Genomic DNA, 26243 nt, shown 5'->3' with positions numbered 1-26243 from the left:
GCTCCAATCCAGGTTGTTTTGTAGTTTTGTCACCTGTTTGATTGTCAATACTTATAAACCTGATGAGTGAAGCAAGTAACCTGTTGTGTTAAGAGAACAGGTCCTTAAAGGTTTAAGAGTGTTTTGATTTTTTTAGTCATAAATATGACTGAACTGAATCACGTTGAATCACTGAATCAGTTGAACACAATGCATTTGTTTCATAAACCCGCTGGATCTGGGGCTCCCAACAGAAGATCCCTCCTTTACGGACAGTGTTACCGTACTTGTAGCTAATGATTCAGATACAATCAGCCCACTGTAATGAGAAAAACAATTAAAAAAAAACATTCTTGAGTGCTCGAGTGAAAATGCAATGCAAAGGTTTGTCTGGTGAGCCCAGAAAAGGGGAGAGCAGTCTTGTTTCTCAGCCTTCGCTGGAGAGAGATTTTCCCTCGGCCCGCAGGAAGAGTCTGGGGCCGTGGTGCAGTAGGTCACATTGCCCCCGTCCACACAGCTGAGTCCTCCCCCAGGTCCCGTCTGTGCAGCTGGCAGCCAGAACAGCTCGACTACGCTGACCTTCTCCGCAGCTGTACACGGAGGACCTAGGGTGGGAGGCAGATGGTACCTCAACTGCGGCTCTCCAATGACGCCCCTGTTCCCTTATTGATTATCTGCCCAGCGGAGTCGAATGCAGCCTCCGAGAGCCCAGGCCTTAAACCAGGCAAAGACACCCAGGGAATGAGAACATGGACGATCTGGACTCGGGATCTTTTATCCAAGGTCAAAGCAGCACAGTGCCGTGCTCCCGCCGTGTGGTACCTCCTACGAAAAGCGGCTCAGGTCCAGAAACAAGAGACATGACCCAAAACGGTGCTGGAGCGGAGCACAGAATGCTCTCGGACTCGAGCCTGGGGCATATCCCTAGGATTCCCTAGGCAGCACCCACCATTCCCTGTGCTGTGCTGGGATAGGTCTGGGACCAGGGGACTGACTTTCTGGAAAACAGCAATTCCAAGCTGGGAGGGTGTCTAGTAAAAAGACAAAAATGGTTCTCTGCAGTGTCTGCAGAGGTAGTCCATACAGATTGTAAAAGCACTCATCTTGTCTGTCACAGCTTTCCAAATGAACTGTTGTGCAATAGATTAGCACTAAGGCTTTGGAAAGACCTCAAGGTCACTTCCAGAAATTCAGGATTCCTTGCGTCTCTGTGTGACCCTCACAGTTAATCAGCGTGGGTAAGTAGAAAAGCAAAACTGAGTGTAAAAATTAAAGAAATGTAAAACAGGTTCATTTTCATGCAACCAAATTAATGATGAAAATGAATAGCTGTTGGTCTCATCCTGTTTTGATGACACATTATTTATTGTGATGTGATGAGGCTATTTGTAGCCACTAGTGACTCAGTGCGGGGGATAGGCTGAACAACAGTACATTTCCTTGTAGAAGAACACATCCTATTCTATGGATTGGCGTCATCGCTTTTAAAATCTGAAAAATATCCCCAAGGAAAAGAAAAAGGAAAAGGATTCAGTGCAGGGTCTTCACCTGGTGCAACCAGCTCAGTTTGCATCACATCTTCAAAATCAGAATCGGAAAAAAAATCCCCCTAGAGCACAGAAGAAATAGAAAATCTGAATCCTTGAGTTGGTTGGTCAATCAGGTAGCCATGACAGAAGGCCATGTGCACAGTGGACAAGCAGCACCCAAGCAGTTTAAAAACAGCAATGCTCACACTGTATCTACAGTACCTCCTGGCCTGTCTCTTCATGTCTGCTCTGCAGCGTGTAAGGAGAGGCGTGTCCCCATAGGCTGAGACAGGAGTACCCTGAAGGTTGCAACAGTCATGCAGGGCACTATAGGGGAGCTATGTCATTTAGCACTAATGGGCTCATGGCACCCTGGGCTTGATTCCAACCCAAGGCACCTGTTTGCTATTTGCATGTTCGCCCAGGTTCATATAGGCTATTTACTGGGTGGTCCAGTATTTTCCTACCTCCCAAAAGACATGCTGGTTAGGTCTAAATGGTGCTGGGCTATTCTAAATCCCTTTCCAGCAGGTATATCGGGCTATAAAGAAATACAACCATATGAGCTCTTTTGCATCAGATGGTCTCCTCTCATTTGTTCTAAAGTACCAGTATATTTTAAACCACCTGTCGTGCAGTGAGGGTTTTCATCCAGCACTCTATAGTCATGCCTGATAATGCACTGCTGAACAGGATGTTAGCAAAGAGATCAAGGTCCCTTCAGCTAATATTCAAGTATTAGGGATGTGAAAAAACAAAGGGAAAATCAAAAAGGTTCACAACTGTCCACAACGCTCTCCCACCTAGAACCTACACAAACAATTGGCACCGCCGATAAACAATGCTGTGATCATAAATACAGCAACACCAGCACAATACATCACTCTGCTATTTCCATGCATCCCACCTAGTTTCCATAATTAATTTCAATTAATAAGATTTTAATTTACAAGATAATTAAGACATGCAAAGGCAGACTGAGAAGGGCAAGCCGAGGTAAAAACCCCAGCATAAAACATGGCTTTCAAAGAGCAGCTAATGTGAGATTCAGTGTTATCAGCAGGTTAAGTCATCTGGAAATATTAAGATAACACATCAAGTCCACCCTGGAACATGAACAGTAATTCTAGAGACAGAGTAACCCTCCGGATTTCTTGAAAGTCACTCCTAACCTCCGAAGGGTTCTTAGCAACACACAGCCTTATACAGTACAAATGATCAAATCCGTAATGGGTGGGCCAAGTGTGAATGATTTTTTTTATTTTAAGTTTAAGGTGGTATTAGTTTTTACACATAAAAAAGTCAATGTTTGTAGCAATATTTTAATACAGCATATTTTGCCCATAACTAAATCCCTTATTATACGTTACATGTAAAACCTGTGTGAACACAAAAGGAAACGCATACCCCCTGTGTAACCAACATCCCAGCTACCATGCAAGCACGAGGTATGAAGTAACCAGATGGTCAATGAGTGGTCAGCCCAAACGCTGCAAGGGCTCAAGGGTATCTTTCCTATCACTGTTGGGGAAACTGACAATACAGTAAACTGGTAGAATGGGTTCATCTTCCTCTTCTTTCCCAAAAAGAATGCTGTATTCATAAACAAATAACACGGGACAACTAGAACAAGTTTTCTCATAACCGCTAAGGAAATGGGTCAGATGGTGCACTTATTCACATAATGCAGCGTAAGGCTCCATAAGCTCTTTGCCATTTCCAGCAACATTACAAAGCGCAATGTCCTTTTACTGAAGGTTGTGAATCATTTCCTCTTTGGCTATCAGGTGCGTGGTTTTGTTGACAAGAGACATGAGTGAGTTCAGTTTGTGGGACCAGTCATTCAATATGTCGTTGGGGTCCTTCGGCCTCTGGAAGTTGATGATCCCAGCGAGCCTGTCGACTTTTGCATAGATGGTCTTGCTCACAACGAGGCTGGACAGGAACTCCTCGGATTCCTGCAAGAGGCAGAGATTCAGTTCCTCACAGCTTCTGTAGCAGCTCCTCAAACAGAGCTTATTCTCTGCTCTCCCTGCGGCTGCAGGACAACCACCGGAACACAACAGCCCACGCCTGCAGACCACAAATAAACCGAGCACGTGGACCGTTCAGTGGTCTCAGAGTCATTCTATTTAGTGCTCAGACTGTAATAGCAAAAGGATCAGATTAATATAAATTTCAAAAAATTAAATTAAATTAAATTGATCAAGTCAAACTGACTACTATGAAAGACTCTTTTTAGTCTTTCCTTCAGATATCTAGTTAAGTCGCATTTCACTAGAAACTTTTTAAAAATAACTTGAGCCCAAGGAAGCTCAATGTCTTAAAGCTTAAAGATTGAACCTATTAAATCACTTCTATATTTAACTTTAAACAAAATTCAAATAAATACTTGTGTGCTGCATTAAAAGTCCATGTTTTTACTTGGTATAATGTGAAGTGAATCGTAACTTAGCTTACTCATCTCCCATTTAAAAAAAATATATATTAATAATTAATCCTGTGCATCAGACATTTAAATAAAAATAACATGAATGAGATGACGTGTCAGGGAAATCTAACATTATTTAGTAGCGATAGTCTATAGAACCCAAAATTAGGTATAAAATAGATCTGCAAAATTCTGTATTATCAGTTTTATTTAGTAATGATAGTGGGCTCTATTAAAATGTGTCATACTTCAGGATCCAACGCTAATTATACATACACGTATCATATCAGACACTCCAATCCAATTCAACAATGCCAGTCATTAGTGCTGTACTGTAGCTGTAATTCAGGCAGGGCTGTCACGTGCTTTGATATATTAAATATTTCCCAGGACAATTAATGAGATTAGAACCATTGCAAATACTCACAACCACACATTATATCCCCTGTAAATGAGTGACAAGAACTGCAAATGCTACATAAGAAACCACAGCGCTTACATCAACAGAGAGGTCAAGCAGCCCAGCCATTCTTTTCATTGTGATCCGCGTGTAGTACTTCGCCATTATCCTTATGTTCTGGGAAAAAAAAGGACACGTGGAGATATTCAGATCCAGCAGACAACAGAAGCACGTTTTAAAGCTTTCTGATTTTTCAGTGTGAAAGATACAGCTTGCTCCTCGAAGCGCAGAACATATCAGAAGGCCCCATCTCCTCCACAGACCAGACCAGGACTCACGTGCTCCACGACCCTGTTTTTCAGATCCTTCCACCTCTTCTCGCCCTCCTCCGTGTACGCGAAGACGTCTGTGGCCGGGCTGTCCGGAGAGCCCCGCCTCAGTTCACTCTCGAAATCCTCCACGAGAGACGCCCAGCGCATCAGCTCCAGTGTGGTGAACTGCTTCAGGAGCTCCCTAACGGAATCCCGGACAGCCAAGGTTATTGCCATATGGACACGAGCACCATGCGCGGTTTCCTCACACGGCAAATGACATGAACAGATGGCATTAAAAAAAATGACATGACAAGTCTTGGAGACGGGAACATGGTAGCAGCTATCATTTTAACCACCGTTTGCACACAGCTGCTACCTAAAATTCAAGCAGTGGCAGTATTTTGAGCTCAGAGGGGTATACGTGGGGGCAGGAGGATGCAAGAGATGGCGTTTAGGAGTCTTGTGGCTGTGGGGTTTTCTTTCTTCGACTAGAGGATCTGCCTGCACTTCCTCGGCTCATCACCACCAGCATCGCCCAAGACCCGCAGAGTACGTTCTCATTTTTTTTTTTTAATGTGAAGCACATTGAGATTCAGTGGAAGTGAATGCAAGCTAGTATCTTTATTCTCATGGATAGTGCTGCTAGCTAGCTGTCCAGGGAGGAGCCTGCAGCGTGTCAAGAGGGGCGCAAGGCCCAGCTCTCCTCTCTGCCCAGTCGCACAGGTTCAAAGGTCGCAGCAGTGAGCAGCCAAGCTGGCAGGCAGCAGGCAATTCTGATGTGCAGGAGAACAAAATGGGGGGGGGAATCACTGTCTAATACAAATTATAAAAAAGTAAGACGGCTGTATGGTGGCAAAACAGAAAAGCCTCAGAGTAAGAGCCAGCCCAGCACTCTCAGCCACTGCAAGGTTTTATGAAAGGGAGTAAAAAAAAACACCATAAGAGATTCTGGGTACGGGCAGAGAATATTACCGTATGTGAATTCCGGAGATCTGTTATTGTCCAGGCTTGACAAGATGTAGAATGGTAGAGAGAGAAAAGGGCACTAGATAAGAAAATACTTACTTGTACTTAGGAATTTCTTCCAGTTTTTTATCAGTGTTGATTCTGTGGACCAGATCGGACTGCTCATTGTCATAAGGGGACAGGATCACATACAGAACTACACTTTTCAAAGCCTGAAAGTGCAAAAAAAAAAGATGACATTTAAGTTAAACAAGAATGGGAAAATCCTTAACGTTTCATTATCAGTAAAACCTTTCTGCCCTTCTAGAAAGGTTTTGAACAGGAAGCTACTTGGCTCTTTTAACTCGTTTGGCAACAAAATACTCAATTTTGTCTGAGCGGGCTAATGGGTAAGTCAGCAGCACAATGGTGGTTTCGGTTTTGAAATGGGTTCATCATAACCGAGTTGCGTTGGCTACACAGCAGACATCTGTAGTGCAGCTTGTTCACAGAAGTTGCTCAAGCTTATATTTTATTTATTGGACACCCTCATGTCTGGCTCTCTAAAAATACATTGCACAAAGGGAAGATGAACACGTCTGCAGCTCCTTAAACAAGTTTGTCGTTTCTCATTGTTTGGAAAGACACAGACACTCCAGTGATTCATGTTTAGTCAATGAAAGAGGGGAGGGCTGGAAAAACTCTTATAGTAGAATCTCGCGCCTGTGCCAGAAGTTTAACCACAGCACAGCAGCCAAGCACTAGCTACCTCCCAAAAGAGTATTTAGAAACAAACAGCGTCAGACCATGAGGTGGCGCAGGTGGAATTTCACTATGTCATACACACGCATTGCTGGCCAGAGAAAGAGCGAAGGAGGACTCGGAGCCAGACTGATAGCAGAAATGTGCATTCCTGGGTGTCAAAGACATTGGCCAGAGAAGGTCAGAGGTCAAATCAGAGAAGCTGAAAGATTACAACAATACGGGCCTTATTCCCTTAACCACCTAAAGAAATGCAGTGTCAGCCAGAAATCAGATACATCTATATAAGCCGCAGGAAACTTGTAACCTGTTGCACTTGTGCTGTAGTAGGTCCTACACATTGTAAAGCTTTCAGGCTTGGAGGGTAGTAGGCAGTTAAACTGCTTCTCCAACACCTGCAGCGAGCGGAGAACATTTTCCGTATTCCAGGGCGCCAAGTGTCAATTCCCCCACTACAGACTGAAACCCCTCCGTGTGCCCATGCCCTTCTAACGCCACCACCCCTGGCTCCAGGTATCCGCTCAACGAGAACAAAAGGTGCCTCTGTAGAGCCAGACACGGGATCAGACTACAGACACATAGCCCTTCACCTGCTGCCACTTGGCGCTGTCCTCCAGGATGCAGGGGGTGTCGTAAATGGCACGATAGTGTTTGCAGATGGAGAGGTAGGACCCCTCATGCAGGTCCACTTGGATCATTAAATTGTAATATTTAAGCTTCAACTCCTAAAACAGGAAAAAAAAAATGTTAAGATACAAAAACATATTGCAGCTTTTAGAAAGGGGAATTATCATAAGCTTATAAAGAAATTAAAAGAAGGAATTGGAGTAATAAGTACTCTTTACAGTAGATCATGGATATTGCAAGAATTAAAATGAAAACTTTTCATGTCAGAAAAAGAAAATTGCTCTTGGGACAGAAATAAGTGTTGAATACCATGGTTAGGTGGAGGTAGGAATAACTGTGGGTTGAAGTGGTTCAGTTTTCCTAGTACAGTACATCTTTTAAGAGAATAAAAAAGCCTCAGTGCCGTTTAAACCAATTCGAATAGCACAGAGTTTTTTCCAGCACTTTCCGGACTGATTCCAATGACATAACACTAGCACGCGCCTCTGTCCGTAGCACATCATACACAAGGACGCTTTCTGAAACCAACAGCCTTGCCCATTTAGAATAAAGACTCAAAACCCTTAATCAGTACTATGTGACCTCCTCTATGACCCCTCAAAACAGAATCCAAGAATTCAGAGCCCCTGAGCGCGACACCAGAAAGGCACAGGCTATTTGCACCACCAAGAGCCATTTCTCCAGAAATGTGAATTTTAATGACCACTCCCAACCCAGTTTTATCCTGGTCATCAGACTGATGCAAGTTTTGGAATGACCACTTCGTGGGTTCTGAAATGAAGCCATCCCTCTCACAAACAAAACTCAATAGATCTCTTAAATTGCCCAGTGCCCTCATCTCTTCAATTAAAAAACTACAGGTGGTGCTTATTGGTGTCACTTTACCAATGAATTGTAGGCGTGAATTTTGTCAAAAAATGGTTAGAGTCACCAAACAGATCCTCCATTTGCATCACTGACTTTTCACACTCCTAAAAACCTATCAGAAATTAGCCATTCATGCATTCAAAGGAACAATAAAAAATATATACAAAAAAGATTTCACAGGTTTCACACCGAACACCCAGGACTGAAAACGCAATGACTCCTCTTACCTCCGTTCCGTCCTCCTGGAAGAATTTGGTGTTGATTTTCTTACTGATGATCTGAGTGCGGATGTAATCCTTCACAGCAATGCAGAGCCTCATCTGTTCCAAAATGAACTCGACCTTTTCCTTCTTCTCCATTGAACCGTATGTTTCAACCTAAGGCAAACACGGCAGGAAGGTTTTAGTTCTGCAGCAGCTTCTCTAAGATGCAGCCGGGCCACCGTCTTCCCTGAACGCTTATGCGCTGTCTAACAACAATCCATACGTGCTTGGTCTTGGCTTTTGTGCAACAAACCGACAGCGTCTGGCTCACACTGAGAAGTGGGCTGAGATGACAGTGTCCCTTCAGGTCTAGCTGGGAGAGCACTGTGACCAGCGGCATGACATTTAGAGCACAGCCACATGCCTCACCTGCAGCTCCTGCAGAATTGCAGCCGCTTCTTTGACCTCCCCGTTCTGCTCCTTAATATTGGCCAGTGTCTTCGTCAGTCGGGCACGCTCGATTTCCACATAGATCTGCAGAAAACAGAAGGGTCAAGATTAGTTATTTTTCATCACATACCCTCCCACAAAAAGCACTGTACAGCGGACCAGTACAGGCCTGGAAAAGATTAATCGCAAGGAAGGCGGGGGCACCAAGACTAGAGGGAACCTGACACAAGGTTCAAAAGGAGGGGGCGTTTGTGCCCTCCTTGTCTGTGGTCTGGATCTTCACACTTTCATTTGCCGCAAAATACCCTGAAGCTGCAGCGAAAAATTAACACTGGACAACACCGTTGGCATGGTCAGAAAAGGTAGCTTTCACGGATTCATACTGCAGCTTAAGTGAGGGGAAGACTTCCTCCAATGGGAATTATTTGAAGACACGCATGCTAAAAATTGGTCATGACCTTACTTACTAAATGTCACGACAATGCCGGCTTAAATCTTAAAGAAAACTAAAGACATGCAATCATCAGCAAAAACAGTGCATGACAAATCTCTGAAAATGGCCCATCATACTGACAAGCAAGAGGTACAGAAAACGATTACAGCTTGTTTTGCCTTTGCTTTGGGCGCAACCACTAACATGACGTGATGTTAATCCATCGTGTATTCATCGGGATATATTTGTGGAAATGCTATTCACAAAGAAATGACTGCAATATTGACAATGAAAAAATAAATCACAGAAGGTCTTAAACATCCTTAAAACCGTGATGAACTTTGTGAAAGAGAATAAAATACAGTTGTATAATCATGTGCCCGTGTCTGAGAACGGCGCACCTAGCAGTGTCCGCAAATACAGGGAATTCCTTACTCTTTTATCAGAAACGCTGAACCATTCGCCTTTGAACTTTCATTGCACCGCACAACAGGAGGCACTCTCTGCTCAGTCTTGTGGAACCGAACTCGGAAAAGTAACGGGCCTAGTTGTTCACATCGTCAGCGGGATTCTTGGTCAAGCCCTAAATCACCGTTAGTTTCAGTCACTGCTTGAGGAGGTTGAATACAAATACCCTCACGAACTCAAGCACAACAATGCTCGCTTGTTATCTTGCGGCAAGGTTTTGTCTCGGTTTGCAGTCTGCATTGTGAGATGAAGTCATTTTTGGATACGAAGAGTGTCAAACATGACAGGCTTTCTCACAAGTGACTGGTTGCTTCAATTGTACTATCTTGTTGACGTTATTGGTCATTTGAATGAAGTGAACCTGAAGTTACAAGGGCAGGAAAATATAATTCCTTACTTTACAGCAAGCAGGGTTTGGATTTGAGTCAAAACTGACTGTCTTTATCAAAGATAGAGATGGACAGACTTGCATATTTCGAAAAATTGTGTTTTGTGATCCATATCGGGGAGAGAATCCAAATTGCACAAAAATCACATCAAAGGCAATTTATGCTCAAGACTGACAACAGACAACCTGAATGCATGCATAAAGCTGAATTTGACCAGTTATGACAAACTTAAAAGAAATAGGAGAAATGATGCAGCAACAAAAGACCCATTCAAACAAAGTCTGTGTACAGAGTTTCATTCATGCTATTATTAATTAACCATCATGTAAATTATCGTTATAATTTCTTTCATTCAAATGTGCATTTTTATACTGATTCTTTTTTTACCACTGGTTCTTAATTGTGAAACAGTTTGGCTCTTTTGCTTGAAAAGATTGCCAGATTACCGACCCCTAGTACAGAGCACAGAAAATGCCCGACAACAAATTTAAGCTCTGTGTTTTAAAAGTAATCTCTTTAGGTGAATATCCCTTTTAGTACCTTATCATATGATTACATGCAACAAATTTCAGAGAATAGTTAATAACCTCCATTAGAAAATGCACAACTGTGTGGTGAAAATAAGGCAGCAGACCTTTCCCGCAGTGACAGTCCGCAGGGTGTCGATCAGCCTCAGCTTGACGGTCAGGTCTGGCACTTCGTCCACATACTTGTAGCATTCCTGGACCATCTTGGCAACAGCCTGGGGGGGGGAGACAGAACCATCAAGGAAGACATCCTCCTCACTTCGCTGGTTCAGGCCCGTCGGACCCACGGAGTGGAAAGGACGAACACAACTACAAGGATAACCTTTGCGTTTTTACAACCGACGCAGCGTTTTTGCAAGAACCTGCTGGAGCTCGAGCATACGTTGTTACAATACAGTAAACACTTCAAGGCTGTCTGTGACGTGTGACATATAAGGCTTCAATGAATGAGATTGTAACTGAACAATTTCAATAAGTCACTCTGAATTAATGGTTCCACCACAGTTAAACAGTAAACACCGTAAGAGCAGCATGAAGTCAACGCACTCCGATGGACAAGCACGCTGTCGCTCCAGGTGCGATGCGAGGCACACCTGCTTCAGCTGACTCCTCCTTTTGGACAGCAGCATGATGTTCTCATTCAGCGCGTCCCAGTCCTTGGCCTCGTAGCACATCTGCACGATCGCCACGAGAATCCGGGAGGTCGACACCATGTCGGAGGCCTGTCGCGGGACAGAACAACAGGGGTGGGAGCGGTTTAACAAGGAAAACACCTTCGCTCTTCCAGGTGTGCGCTGTTCTTTATAGGAACAGCAGTTACAGTGCAATAAGGCTTTGGGGAGAAACATTAACTTACGGTCCTAGTTTGCTTTTCCAAAGACAACAGGCTTTCAATCGCCTCCTGGAGTCTTCCCTCCTGGAACAGAAAAGTAGAGTCACGATTCATTTCAGAAACAAAACATAAAGCAAATACAGCTGCAGGAAAAAAAGTCATCTCACTCTTCCTCGGTCTTCGGACACGAACACTTAAGACGCGAAACTGTTACTCAGTGACAAGCTTTATGCTTGCGAAACAGCACGTACCCATAACTCACACTAAATCTGGGCTGATCGGCAAGTAGAGTGCTTGCAAGACCAAATCACTGAATAACCAGACTCGGAGATCAGAGAATCTCCTACGGGAATCTTGAGAGGAGCATGATGCTATAGTCGAGGTCAGCTGCTCTAACGAACGACCACATTTGAAAACCTTAAGGACAGCCACAACCCGATATTAACTGAATCTCCGCGATGCCCCTCTGTTAGGAAACAAGCAATTTGTCCCGAAACGGAGCCGTCTTGAGGGTCCGCTGTCTGTCTACGGCTGTTGGGGCCTACGGACGCCAGCATGACTCAGCCCGCACCCTGAAGCTAACGGCTCAGTTAACTCACTTTGGCCATCTTCTTGCATTCCGGCACACGCTCCTCTACGGTGGCACTGTAATCCACCTCCATTTTCACGATCTTCCCGTCCGCTCTTTCCGATGAATCGGTCATTTTGGGCGAGATTCTTGACAGGAACCAACTGAGAAATTTGAAAGGAAAACGTCAACTGCCCAGAGTAGCTCTCCGCTTGCGCTCCCAGTGTTGTGTCTGACTAACCGGAAGCTGAGAAAAATCCGACCAATGGGAAACCGCCGGTAAAGCAGCGCCTAAAGATCCGAAGGACCCATTGAGGACCCAAAGTAAAACAGACAGGCAATAACTTGGTCAGCAAAAGTGATGCGCTTATTATGTTTGTAATTAAACGTGTAGTTGAAAGTGTTTCGTTACACGAAAACGTGAAAGTAAAAGGTCTTTTGTAATAAAATTGATAAGGCACTGAAAATAGTAAACTTGTTGTTCTCGAGAAACAACACCACGTGATTACGTCAGATACGTTTTACATTTCGCTTAAATAACCTTCTGAAGCAGACGTTATTAAAAGTGAACTAAATGAGTGATTTTTCTAAATACTTTTCTAGTGTGAGAATATAGGTTTTTAACCCCGTTTGTACAAACATGCCATGCTTCCATGTGTAATTGTGCATAAATGTATCATTTCTACAAAAGCTATTAAATTCATATCCAGGTTTGTGTGAGTCTGCTCTAAAATCTGAACAGAATTTCACGTAAGAGTTATCATCACTTAATTAAACAGATGTATTGAGCTACACAGCAACGGCCGGCTTCTTCATTAACAGTTTCCGTCGTTTTAATTGCTTTTGAAAGATAAGTTGAAAAAAGTAAACAAGACAATTGAGAACAGACCAACTCCAGTCTGAACGGCTCCGGTCTGAAACAGGCCCACTTCATCGGAAATTAACACACCCTGACCCCGACCAACACCTTTGAGTCCAGTGGCCTAATTAGATGGGACCAGCCCTGGTACCCTCCTTGACCCAAAGTGCCCCACTTATTGATCAAATCTGACCAGGTCTTAAATCGCATCTTCAGTAACAGCACAGAGTTTCATACGGCAGTGTGAACCACTTGGTGTAGGCAGACCACACGTGTCCTGTTTGTAGATTAATTACTAAACTATACTATTTATACTCGTGAATTCTTACTCAGATTCCAGCTCCTGTTGTAGCTGGTGACAGAATATAAAAGGTAGCTTCAGCTACAATAGCTGGTGGATTGTAGCAGTACAGCAATTTTGTTCTCTCAGTAGGTAAAGCTGATTGATTTGCTGTTGGGCTTTGCTTGTTCTGACTCCGTATCCCGTCTCATTCTGGGACAGTAGTAGTACAGTAAGTACAGGGCAGGAAAGCTCTTTTAGTTTGTTTTTTTTTTTCAAACCATGCATGGGACTGGTCCAGTGTACCGCAAGCCGAAGTACTACCGCCCTTTAAAGTATCACAGCTACAGCTCGAGGTATAAAACAAGTTGGCTCTGTTCTCGCCCAGAGTGGAGAAGAGCAGTGTGTTATTAATGGAGTCAGATACAAAGTGTGTCCTGCCTGCGCGGTGTGTCTCATGGTGTCGGCGCGAATGCTGAAACAGCTGGATACGGAACATCATGTCCCGACACGAGTGACAGGGTATTCGCCTGAATTCTCCGCATTATCCGAGGGGGAAAGCGCTATTGGGCAAAACACACACACACACAATATTCCTTCCTACTGATGATGTAAAAACTCAGGGCTTGCACGGTCACAGACCAGGAGGCACGAACTGTAAGTACGAACCTGTCTCTTTGCACATTTCTCGGATTACCCAGACCGCGATCCCTGTGAGAGGCCACTGTCGGTTCGTGCCGTTTCTTTTTTTTTAAAGAGGAAACGAAGAGTGTGTTCTCGGCAATTTGGAGTTGATCGTTACGGAAGCCGTCTTTAAAAAAAAAAAGTGAGAGAGAAGAAGGGGAAGCTACTTCTCGCCTCGCCGTTTCTCAGGGGTGGTTCTGACATCGAGAGACGCTTCGATGTGTCCTGCAGACGGCTTGTATCTCAGCTGCTGTTTAATTTTGCTTCCTGGCCGTGACTGCCTTGCTCTTCTCCGCCTGACAGGAGAAGAGATCTCGTTTTCCTCCACAGCTGCCCGAGACCGCGGCTGAAGTTGTTTCACATTTGCAATCAGTGCTTCTGCGAGGAAAATCGCAAGACCCGAACTTAACACAGGCGGTAGCTGTACCGGGGGACTGTTTTCGTTTCTGTCTTTTATTTTTCTCCAGATTCTGGCACCCACCTCGTATAAACTGTGTTTTTTTCATGGCTAAGAGCCCGGGGTGACTGAACCCTTCGTTTTTACTCGGGGGAGGGAAGGGGGTCATCGGAACTTATCGATAGACACTTATATTGGCTGAAACTTCCTTGCATTATAAACTGTTGGAAACACATCGCAGGAATATGCTGCTGAAGGAGTACAGGATCTGCATGCCGCTGACGGTGGAGGAGGTAAGGCGATTCAATATTTTCTCGTAGCGTTGCTATTACTACTGATGCTGCTTTGAATTAAACTGAGCCTCCCCGGCGATACAGTAAGACAAAAGGGGATCAGGAAGGATTTCGGGGGAGCAGGCACGAAGATAAAAGCGTTTTTCGGAGTGAAATACAGAGCGGTGTGTGTGTGGGGGGCGGTATTTTAAGGCGGCAGTCGGTTCAGGGTTTCTTTAAAATTGCGAGGCGCTGCCCCGATCCCTCGGGATTGAGAAGGGACTGCGGCGGGACTGCGCTCACCTGCCCTGACGCTGCGCGGCCAGCCCCGTCACTAGGAGAGCGGGACTTTTTAGGGGCTGCTGTAATGACACGTTTCGGGGTAACCCCCCTAGAGTTACAAGCGCCGAGCTCACCTGCTGTTGACCTGTTCAGTGTGGCCGTGCTTATGCTTGCACCTAACGCTTAACATATTGACAGCCCCGGAGTAACAGCACCAACACACCGGGTTACATTCGCCTTTGTTGTACGGAGCAAAAAGAAACCCCAGAGAACTGGTTACTCGTATAGGCTGGGGGACGCATCGGATACAACCATAGGCTAAAGTTTATACTTCAGCAGAGGCTTGTTAGTCAGTAAGCGCTCCTTGTTCCTTAGATGTTAAAATCACAGTCTTTTGCCTTGTTATTACTAGGATTTCCATTATTCGAACGAATGACAGACGAGCGGCTCTTGGCATTGCTGTGCACCGTACGGGCGAGCATCATTATCACGGGGAACGTGGTCTTCGCGACTGGGGCTGCCCTGGGAGTGCAAACGCGGTTTAAGATGCGTTTTAGTGTCGTTATTCGCGTTCTTGTCGGTGTTGTTTTCAGAATATCTAGCTAGATGGGCCGTAGAAGTGATTTTCCTCCCCAAGAGCCGCGTCTCCCCCTGCCGCTGCGCCCCGCTGATTCCGCCACTAGGTGGCGATGTCGTAACTTTCCCTTTCCGCTCGCCTCGTGGCTACGGAAGAGGGCTCAGGGTCCGCAGCCCCGAGATGTGTCAGCAAACGAGCTCCTGGCGCAGCGTCAAACCCCGGTACAGAACACACGGTATTGCATCACACTGTAGAATAATCTTCTCTTTATCCCCTTGCTTATCAGCAGGCATCTCCAGAGAGCAAAAAAAAACCCGAATGCAACGACTTCTAGAAAACAGTTAAAGCAAAAAAAAAACAAACACGTTAAAGCAGCTGTTTTTGAAGTTCACCTAAGAATTTGTATTGTAGGAACGAAGCACACGTTTAAGAAGGTAGATCTTCAGAGAAATTGTATTGTAAAGACCAAATGCCTGCAATAAAGGCTCATCATTTTATGTTAATGCTTTGGGTCGTCATGAAATAGCTTCAAACCTTCATGTACTTGTATAAGTATAATAGAGGGCACAAACGTAAATATATCTGTATGTTTGCTTCTTCCGTCGATATATTCATATATATGTTGGTTACAATTGAATGTTCTCATGTGGTGGGAGTCTTCAGAGATCAAGCTGAAAGTGCATGGTATTTTAATTTGTGCAATACTATAAAGACGGCAACGGTATGTATCTACTCAGGCATTAAGCACTGTAGTGCTGAGGTCAGTACAAGTCGTCCAGGCCAGACAGCTCCCCTCTCTCAGCATGAATGCCTTGAGTTTTGCAGATGAAGACACCAGTGCAGGACATTTCCCCTCTCAGGCTGAGTTCACTTTCCCCTTATTTGTGGTGAGTGTTTCTTTCAATGATCTATTTATACCCAAACCGAATAACTCCAATTATCACTTTGCAGTGATGCGTTTCAGGAGGTGTGAGGGAGAAAAAAAAAGAACCGTGAGACTTGAATTGCTGCTAATTTTAAATATCTCATTATCAAGCACTCAAGTCTTTTTTCATTTTAATCTACACTGTCAGAGGATTTTGCTAAAGACAAAATGCTCTACAATAACTCTTACAAACATCAGCATATTGTTTTGTAAAAAACAAAATCCATTTTCTTCAGTGCATGAGACATTCCATCATTTCTTGTGATTTTGAAACCTTTAGCACATCATCGGTATGTTTTATCCCATAACTCATCCAAGCCCACCAGCTAGACGTTTTGTGCAGGAATAATGAAGGGTGCCCAAACTGGAAAATAGCTTTGTGTTCCTTGTGTTTGCAATGTTATCACTCTCACTTGCACAGGACCTATTTATACCCAGCAATGGTCAAGTGCTTCTTAAGTCAAAGGCCAAGTTTAAGTTTAAGGTCAGCCACATGCTTGTAGCTCAGTTATTGCCCCGTAGCCACAGTGGCTGTTCAGAGAGAAGCACCAGAGCCTCTCTCCAGTGCAGCAGCTGGTGAGTTGGAGAGGGTGGCCAGTGGCCCGTTTCCAGGCTCCCGGGGTGGGATCGAACCCCAGCCCGGGCTGGTTCACACTGCCTGAGAGTCACAGTCCTTTGCGGTGTACACAGACATCTGATTCCACTGACAGCAGGAGGAGGGAGGTCCTTCTTTGGTTTTTAAAGCATCAACCTTGTCACACTGAGAGTGCAGATAAAAAACAGTCTCAGTGCAGATCAGAATGTGTACTGTAGGCTGTATTTTTTTCCAGTGTAGGTGTTTAATACACTCCTTGTTCAGGACGTCTTCTTTGACGTTGTTAAAAGCTGGTTCCCACACAGAACTCAGGATGATGCCAATCCAAATGTACAGGAGCTTCAGAATAGTTTGTTCTTTTGTCCTAGAAACCTGAGTCTCTTTACGCTGGCTAACAGCACAGTGCTAATACTGTCAGTCTAAGAGTTTAGGAAGAAACATACAGTATATCATTGTCAGCTCACAAATGTAAAGTACACTTTGCTTCACAAGTCCTTTAGAGTTGTGTGACACCCAATTGCAGTCTAGTCCTTGGTGGTGCTGCTTCTAAATACAGCGCATGTAGTTGCATCATCAGCGCAACTTTTAGTCAATCAAGAGCACTCCGATTCATTTTTCTCAGAGCAGAAGTGCAATGGCATTTTAATCCTTAAAACATATATTACCAGAAAGCGCTGAGCCAGCCGCGGCTGTCTCGAGGTGACAGGGAAGGAGAGGCGGATATCGAGGGGCTCTCACAGCAGTGCCCAGATTGTCATCGGGGCACACTGGAGCCAGGGGTCGTTAAAGAGTACCGTGAGATTTGAAAGAGACCCATTGTAGAACTTAACGAGCGGAATAACGGAGATTATCCAGTGATTATCCAGCTGGAATCGAAATGCATTGTAACATTTTTTGGATGCAGCTCTCCTTGTCTCTGAAGAAAAACCCAGTATTCTGATTGTGACCTGACACAGGGGATTTTCCATGTAAAGTGTGTTTCTAGAACTTCACAAACGCTGCCTGTGTCCTAACTGAGACCTTACTCAGTGAACTTAATGAATTCCAAGAATCCTTGGTCTACATTGGTATTATATATTGCATATGATTGAGAAATGGCTAAAAATAAGGGCAGTATTTCTGTACATTTCAGTCTGCTGTCTTTATACTGTAGATGCAACAACAAAAAAGTCACTGAGTGCTCAGCAAGCAGGACGGGTCTATGAATTAGTTTCTTGTCTGCATGTTACAAAACACATAAGAAACTTGCAGAGCGGTGGCAGAAAAGGCTTCTCTTCTTGGGCTAACCGTACAGCAAAGGGTTGCAGTCAGGGTTCGGGATTCCGTGTGTCTCCATATGCGTTTCTTACAGAAGGTTTCTTTTATTTTTAGCAAGAAGGCCGGGCAAGGAAATGTTCACAAGGTTCTGGGGAGAGTTTCGGACATTTTTTTCCAAGGGCTGCTACGTGCGGGGCGAGGGCCCTTCTGGGCGTGTGGGCCCGGGGGGCTCCCCTCCCCTGGATCGCTCACAGGGGTAATGTCACGATTATAGTCCTTCCTCCTTAAGGGTGCTCGAGCCCTTTCACTTCAGACTTAATTCTGTGCACCTGACCCCTTTTCCCAGCCCACCTTAAAAGCCAGGCGCTGACGCTCATCCTGACTCTGCATCTTGTTTCCGCGCCGTGCGAGTCTGGGACCTGGAAGCTCCTGGTCCCGTTAAGGTTTTAACCTCTGTTCCTGTTCCTGTTCCTTGTCCGCCGGTTCCGACCCGGTTCATGTTTTTAATTCCTAGTTTGGATGGATCACCTGGCTATGGACTTTCTTGCGTTTTTGGATTCCCTCTATGGATTACTTTTGGATTGTTTGCCTCGGCCACACCTCCCCCGTGCACCAGCGCACTTTGGACACGCCCCCCCCCCGTTTTCAGCCCCGTATTCCTGCATGACTTTTTCCTAGTGTTTCCCCACTTCTTCGGATTGTGTCGTCCGCATAGGGTCCGGAAAGAACTGTTTGTGACAGGTAATTCCTGACAGCCTTGTCGCCGCGGCGCACGCTGACTGGGAAGCCGGCCCTGCCTGCGGGTGATGAAGTGGCTTTTTCCTGGCCGGGCTGAGGGAGAATGGAGGAGCACGCGGGAGGATGGGAGGACTGGACGGAGGAGGGATTGGGGGCTCGAGGGGCGGAAGAGGTTTTCGCTCCTGTCCTGGGCACGGGCCTCTCTCGCGGGTCAAAGGTCAATGAGAAGCCATCAAGGGGCGTTGCTCTGTCGCAGGAAGAAGCTTTGTCTTCTTTCATGAAAAATATGACAATAGTATATTTTTGTATATATGTAAATAATTCTTTCTGAATCTGAAAAGAAAGCGAACGGGTGCCGGCTCCGTGTCTCTGGGGTGCGCGGAGCAGGATGGACCCAGGTAGCCCCGTTGAAGCTGTTGCTCACTTCTCCTCGGTGTAACCTGATGCTGAGGGCAGCCCTCGACTTTCCGCTGGCCCTAGCACTCCGCAGGGATCCGGTTTCCAGCGGAAAAGCTCTGCGGCCGTGGAGAAATGGGCCAGTTTCCATCCCAGGCCTGTCACGCTCACGGTTGTTAGTGGAAAGCTTTCTGAACTGCCATGGCCATTCTTAATTGAACATAATAAAGGTTACTAACGAGAGAAGGCGATTCAGCCCGAAATGGGCTTGATACCCCGGCTTCTTTCAAGAAAGGGCTGGATTGGACCCTGGGATCAACTAACTACTAGCAAACAGGCTAGGTGGGCCAAACGACCTCCTCCTGATTATAACCTTTCTTTTGTATTCAATAATCAAGGAATAGCTTTATTTCAATAACAAGACACCACTGCTTACATCTACAGCTGTCTGGTCAAAATGCTACTCACGGCCAACAGTTTGGGTTTGGGGCTTTTATCTGCACGAGAGCGGAGTGGGACGGACAGCGTGGCAGACTCATTTGCCCTCCAGCTTGGGGCAATAGCAGGCATGTCCTGCACAGCTGAAGGACAGCACTTTCCAGGAATGTTTTGGAAATCTTCTCTAATAAACTCGTCCAGTCGCGTCATTTGGCAAGTAAAGCAATGTAAACCAGCACACCAAGCACATTGGCGGTGTGTGTGCTGAAACATGCTGTCTCACAGTGCCAGCCCCCCCTCACAGCAGCAGTTCTCCTGCCCCAGGTGCCCCCAGGTCTGCGGTTTCCCCTTCATCTCCCTGTGCTTCTCAGGCCCAGGCACGCAGCGCTCGGGGGCAGTGCAGGTCCGGGCCTGTGCGTGCGTGAGCTGACGGTGCTTAGCTCGCTGTCCTGAGAGCTGGGCTCCCTGTGAGTTCACAGAGGACAGAGCACGAGCCTCCTCCCTTGTCTTCCAGGGCCTTGAATGCCATGAATGTCCAGAGCCTGCGAATCCTGGGCTGTTGAGGGTGTCAGATGCATGTTTTCCACAGAAAGCCTGACTTGAAAGGCACATATATTCAGTACCGTATATAGAAACACATCAGACTTCAAGGTAGAGTCCAACCGAGTTCTCTGCCCCAGAGGGCCGGACCCACACAGCCACTGCAACACCATGGGGAGCCACAGAGCAAAGCCCATCAGGGGAAAGTGTCAGGCGGGCTCACTGGGCAGTGCTGGGTACAAGCAGAGCTCAGAGTGACAAGGCACAGGGAAGGGGCGTGGCCGGTCATCAGGAAGTCAGGTCACGCGTCGTACCAGTGCTGTTCATTGCCGGAGAGCTGTGGCACCACCTGTGTGAAGACTGTGATGGTACAGTGCAGTGGAAAAACCTACAGAACGCCGATGGTGGATCCCAGTCCAGGGTTATGAACGCGACTTGGTGTTGGATGAGCTCCAGAAACGGGACACACGGCGCACCTCCATACTTTGTCCTGGATGAGCTCGTGTAGGTGTGGCCCGGCAGCTTTCGTCCAGCCTGTTCCTGTTCTCCGCGCCCGTGTGCGTGTGCACAAGGGGAGCCATGCCTTCGCGCGGGTACACTCCAGCTGCCCGGGTGCGACTGTCACGAGCTGCGTTCTGTCGTGGCTCAGGCATTCGGGCAGGAGAGAAAGAAGAATCAGCCGCTCTGTTGTGTGCCAGGGAGCGTCCTGGGAAAATTGCAGTCTTTTCAGTTCACAGCGTCATGAAAAACCAGACCTGAGCAGAATTCTTTTAATTACTGCGGCTCAAAGGTTTGTGCTTTTGTTCTGTCGTCTGACTCCCCTGAGCAGCCCTGTGTCACCGAGTCTCTCCCCATGTTGTCTGTCTGAGAGGATTTCCCACATTCCCAGTGCTGCCTGGATTTTTACTACTACTATTATTATTAGACTGTTATTGCATTGTTTTGGCCAGGATTACAAACCAGTGTGGTTTTGCTTTAAGGGTATTAAGCAACATCAGATCTGGCGGCCTCCAATAAAAGTGCCGTTTTAATCCAGATTGTGTCTTCCTGCCTCTGCGGGGGGGGAGTATTAATTGACACCCATAAAGAGAAAAGGCCTCTAAATGCACGAATGCACATTGAAACAGTCGCTTCTTCACTTCTTCGTGGGCTTCAATTGATTCAGTAGAACAGAGGCTTCAGGTAGATTTCTTTTATTGTGCAGTAAAAAGGTCCTGTAATTCTTACATGTACACATTCAGTCCCTACGTGCTCACTCAGATAATGAGGCTCCAGTGGTTATCACATTTTCAGTTAGACAGCTTTAGCCTCTTGTAAATCTTGATGCTTCCCATAAATACTAAAACGTTACAGTTTTTTTTTTTTTTAGCTCGGTGCTTTATTTTCGGCCTCGTATCTTGACAGAAATATACGGGAACTTCTGCGATCCTGCGAGCGTCCCGTCTGTTTAACCTTTCCCTCTTCCAGCTGCGCTGTCGATAAGCCTGACTTGGCTGCAAATCACTGTCAAGAGCTCCACCGGCGTGGTCCCAGCGAGGGACTGACAATATAACACTAGCAGTTCCGATAGAAGAGGTGAGGGTGCCTGAAAACCAAGATTTTCAGCCCTCTAGATCATTCTTTACAAATTCAGTTCTAGTTGGGTCATCAGTTTTCTTTTTTTTTTAATTGGATGAGGAGGTGTCCGTTCTAGACCATCAACAGGGCACCAGGGGTACGTCTCTTGGTACAGAGTGAGGAATAAAGAATGCGTCTGAAACACAGAAACCCCTGCTAAAAACGTTTCCACCTTTAGCAAATAAATTGACCCCATAGTGTCAGTAATCAGCGTATTCATGAATGATTTGCTTCATTCATCCAAAGGGGCCTTTTGCTTTCAGAACAAAATCACTCTTTTTTCATGCATGGGGTGGCTTATGGCCAGCTAGTGCTGCCCCTAATGTGAACTATATATAGTTTCTGTGCTTAACCGCTACTATTGTTATTATGTTTCCATGGCAATGTGTCCTGTTTTGCAGTGGACAACAGTCTAAAGGTTATCATTGAAAATAGATCCACAATCATTAAAATAACTGCTCAACAGGTGGCTTCTGGTAAGCTTTATGTGACGATTATTATAGGGAATAAAAATAACCATTAATGCCCTAAGTACTTCAATGAATTATTTACAAAGCTTGTATACATATACACATAAGCGGCCTAATATTTGATGTTATTTATTTTAGCCAAATATTGAATTACAAATTGCTGTGCTCTGTAGAACGTGTTTTGGGAAAGGCCTTCTCCTCAATTACAGTCCCAAGTAGTTGGACTGACTGCAGAAAAAGTCTGTGGAGGGGAGACTGGATTTTTCTTTCGTTTTCAGTGTTAATCAAATTTGGAAAACATGTAATAAGTGAGGGAGCTTTCCTGGGTTCACACTCTCAGAGGCTTTGAAAAATCGCTGGTTTTCATGTTTTCGGAGGATTCAGACCACTGAGGCAGTAGGTTTGAATTTCCCCTGCAAAACACTGGTAATCCCGACCCTACTGCTGTGCAATCCGACAATAACGATTCAAAACAACCAGCGTTATCTCTATTTACTAAATGGTAATAAGTCAGGATTACAGGGCCCTTTGACGTAACTGTGTGTAATCCTTTGTAAAGCCTGATGTGGCAAATACCAATTATTAAAAGAGAAACCCGTTATTTTTGAGACAGAAATAGGTTACTCCGTGGTCTAATGCCTTCCTGTGAAATGGCTGGAGATTCTATCTGCAAACATTGCCGTTTGCTGTGACAGTAGGTCTTGACCAGCGAGCAGCCCTGCAGGCAGTTGTATGGGCTATTGAATCAAACCTAAGTCCTGCCTAGATAGCAGCCGGCTCATCTTGCGTGAGTCGTACATGTGGAGAGGGCAAGATTTATTGTGGCAGGCATACAGGTTAAAACATACAGATCACCTTAAAATCACCTTGTCCGTGCTGCTTCAGCCCTGCAGAGCTGTGGAGCAGCCTAGGCAAGCAGAAAAGGAGAAAGTGCAGGGGGTTTCAGGAAGATGAACATCTGTCCTTTCTCCTGAAGTACCGTCTGAAGGGCACCAAGAGTCCACAGCACAGCAAGCAACAAAACAACTAACAGAGGGCAAATTACCTTCTGTCGATTGTAACCTGTGTGACCACGATAGACAAAAACAGGGCAAAACAGGCTAATATGTCTAATACTAATAAGAATTCTTTAGAACTCAGTCTAATATTTCTAATAAGAAGAATTCTTTAAAACAAAGGCTGATACTGTGTTTCAGCAGCTGAGACAGCTGTTCAGTTTTAATACTTTTAAGACTGACATTTGCTGGTCTCTGGGAGAGAACCTGCTTATGCCAGGTCTAATAGGAGAAGATCTCCATTTGTTCTTCCCTGCTTCCTGGTGCTCCTGAGAGCAAGCCTGACCTCCAGCATGATTTTCTCCCATTCCTGGTTTTAATAGAGAGCACTACCCCACATATCAGCAGTGCTTGACTGGCACTTGTGCACTTGCACGCTCGGGAGAAAAAAACACCTTGAATTCACCGAGAGCAAGTGTGGAAAATCCGAATTGGAGGCTTTGAAGAAAGAGGCAAGGAAATGCCAGCACATGGAATTCCAGTGCAGTGATTTACTGCTCCGCATACAGCAGCAGCTGAAACACTGTAGCATTCTGCAGTATTTCAGCTGGATTCCATCTGCAGCATGTTTCAGGTGACCACAGCAACCACAACAACAAATATGTGTAGTTTTAAAACAATTATACACAAAGGCCTAATGAACAGCATGGCAAGACATCACGGCAGGCAGTGGTGTTTCATTGTCCAGTCAGTGTCAGCCATCTGCAGATGGAATCAGGGAGGAGTGCAGCTTGTCCATAGGTCATCCCTCACTGTCTGGAAACGGATCTGCCGTTACCTCCTAATAAGAATGCACTGTTTTCATCATGCTGCTAACCAACCAGAATTCACCATAAGTTAATCTATCCCTTTGAGGGCCAGCTTTTAATTAATAAGACAATCATCTGCTTGCTCATCCGCTCTGTTTGTTGTGCACACTGAGAAATCCCATCCTTATTAAGGCTGAATGACATCAATTTAATTTAATACATCAATCCGCAGAGGGATGCTGGGCGCTGGTCTGCATGCTGGCAGCAAGTGTGACACTGAGGCGGCGCCCCCTGTAGGGCACAGGGATCTGAATGAGATGAATAGGGTTTTAAACCCTGCTTCAGTCCTGAAATCTTGTACCAATATCCCACTTGATTTGTACTACAGGCATGCCACTGTTTGAATTACGGTCCATTAAAAAAGGAATTTGAACGCTGTATTTCTTTGACCTGGGCTGTGAACTCTAGTGGCTTTGCTTCTGTGTTCATTTGTTTGTGTGTGTTTTTTATATTCCTGCAGAATCTAAATATAGCACAGAAGTCGCTGCTGCTCAGGCTGAGTGTGCGTGACCTGAGTCTCCACCACTTTGAAAGGGTGGCTGGTCGTTTTAATGTGCAGGTCCCCGGTGCAGAGGCGGCGCCTTGGACTGGCTGCCTGGCTGCAGCGTGGCGCCAGTGTCCCGACCTCGGTTCCGTCCAGGCTGGGCTGGGCTGGGCTGGGCTGACACCCATGCTGCTGCAGTCCAGGGATCCCCTTTTGATTTTCAGGCTTGGCCCAGCCTGCTGCCCTATCAATCATCAAAAATTGAAATGCAGCGCCAGGACTCCTGTGAGGGGAGCTCTGAGTCACGGCACACTGCGCAGATCTTCCTGGGGTGCTTGTGGTGCAAAGGTTGAAAAAAAGAGGAGCAGCCTCCTTTACCTTTTATGCCTAAGAGGCCCATTGCTTAGTAGTGAGGAGGCTGGATTGACTTAGCCTGTTAATGTAGGGGAATGCTCCAGTGGGCAGGACATTGCTCCCTGCCTCCTGGAAAAGGTAACTGCAGGTGGTTTTATTTCTGCATTGCTCAAGACTCACGGCTCCGCTCCATCCCCCCACCCCCGCATCTGTCTGGGCTTGAAAGTTCAGACAAGTGCTCTAGTTAATGTTTAAACAGCCTGGCTCTTTTTAATTGCTGGTAGGTGTATTAAAAATCAGTTCAGGCCTCCAGCATTTCCCTCTTTCCAATAGAAATACTTGCAGAAGAAAGTCACACGATGTCGGGGCTCATATTGGTGTGGAAACGCCGATGACCTCACAGCCGTTCTGCTCGGAGGTCAGGTGACTGTACGACGGCACCACTCCCGTAGCGCAGGGCGAAGCAGTCTCAAGCTTGTGGCGCAGAAACGTCAGTGTGGTTCTTGATAACATCACCACTTTCTTTTCTCTGTGTCTGAGGACATTTATTCCACAGGATGCGTTCTCATGCCGCACACCATCTGGAGGAGGTTGTAAAATAAGCCATTTTATTGGAGCTTAGGATGAAAGTTGAAAGCAGGAGCTAATTCCCAGGTGCCTGTAAGTGCAGGTAATCTGCACCCCCTTCCTTGCATTTCTGATGCTCCCTTGTCATCATCAGGAGGGCAGGATGACCTTGGCCTTGTTCTCGTGGCCAGACTCTTGTCTCTCAGCGTTCAAGAGCTCACACAGGGGCTTGCTAGTAGAGTGATGTGGGTGCGATCCAGTCACTCAGTTTCCAAACTCATGTGGTACTGCAGCTCATGTGAGGCACAACATGAAATTGGTGTGAGTGTGTTGTCTGTCCAAGTTTACAAAATGCTGATGTTTTTAAGATCATAATTAAAGGCAGGAAATTTAAGGGGGGGGGGGGGTCACTGGGGATATTTTTTTTTATGACAGCATTACAAAAGATCATAAGAAACTCAGTTTTGTGTTAGTGTTAGTAAGGTTCTTCAAAGGCTTCAAAAGGTTGACATCTGCTTGACTTCACTGATTTCGGTGAATTATTTTCTATGCCATTAGCTTGTTCTGCCTGATTCTAAGGCAAAGACTTTTAACCACATGAAAGGTAATGAGGCATTAGCAGTGTGAACAGGCTGACATAGCTGTGTGATATCTGAACCTCCTACATGGTAGCAGCTTTATTTGAAAGTAAAAAAAAAACTGTAAAGCAAATTGAAATTGAATGACCTGCTAATCGCCCTAGTTTAGCGGGCTGTGAGCCGGTCCTTGTCTGTTCATAACAATGTAATTACACCACAGATGCTTCTAAATGAAGCAGATTATACTGCAGATGAGAGTATTGCATAACCCTGCTTCCAGACACTGTGGTGTACAGGTGTAAACAGATGTTATGTAATAACAAGGTGACTTCAATGTAGGAGGGG

General features: G+C 45.6%; 2 protein-coding genes across 2 annotated transcripts in view; one reads left to right on the top strand and one right to left on the bottom strand.

Annotated features, from left to right (window-relative positions):
* Nucleotides 1-2746: 2746 nt before the first annotated feature.
* Nucleotides 2747-11983, bottom strand: psmd12 (proteasome 26S subunit, non-ATPase 12). Its single transcript, XM_006635211.3, has 11 exons — nucleotides 11756-11983; nucleotides 11181-11240; nucleotides 10918-11046; nucleotides 10432-10539; nucleotides 8487-8591; nucleotides 8082-8231; nucleotides 6951-7085; nucleotides 5719-5831; nucleotides 4678-4852; nucleotides 4439-4516; nucleotides 2747-3466 (listed from the first exon to the last, which is right to left on the bottom strand). The coding sequence occupies exons 1-11, from the start codon at nucleotides 11858-11860 to the stop codon at nucleotides 3257-3259; spliced, it is 1368 nt and encodes a 455-aa protein (XP_006635274.1). The 5' UTR covers nucleotides 11861-11983; the 3' UTR covers nucleotides 2747-3256.
* Nucleotides 11984-13025: 1042 nt separating this feature from the next.
* The window catches only part of pitpnc1a (phosphatidylinositol transfer protein cytoplasmic 1a), an 89991-nt gene continuing 76773 nt past the window's right edge, over nucleotides 13026-26243 (top strand). The window contains exon 1 of the mRNA XM_069194634.1: nucleotides 13026-14237. Coding sequence (XP_069050735.1) covers nucleotides 14190-14237 — 48 coding nt within the window. The 5' untranslated portion in view covers nucleotides 13026-14189. The remainder of the gene's footprint in view (nucleotides 14238-26243) is intronic.

This window comes from Lepisosteus oculatus, chromosome 9 (genome assembly GCF_040954835.1).
Source record: "Lepisosteus oculatus isolate fLepOcu1 chromosome 9, fLepOcu1.hap2, whole genome shotgun sequence".
In the NCBI taxonomy this organism is placed as follows: domain Eukaryota; kingdom Metazoa; phylum Chordata; class Actinopteri; order Semionotiformes; family Lepisosteidae; genus Lepisosteus; species Lepisosteus oculatus.
This window is presented reverse-complemented; position numbering and strand designations above follow the sequence as displayed.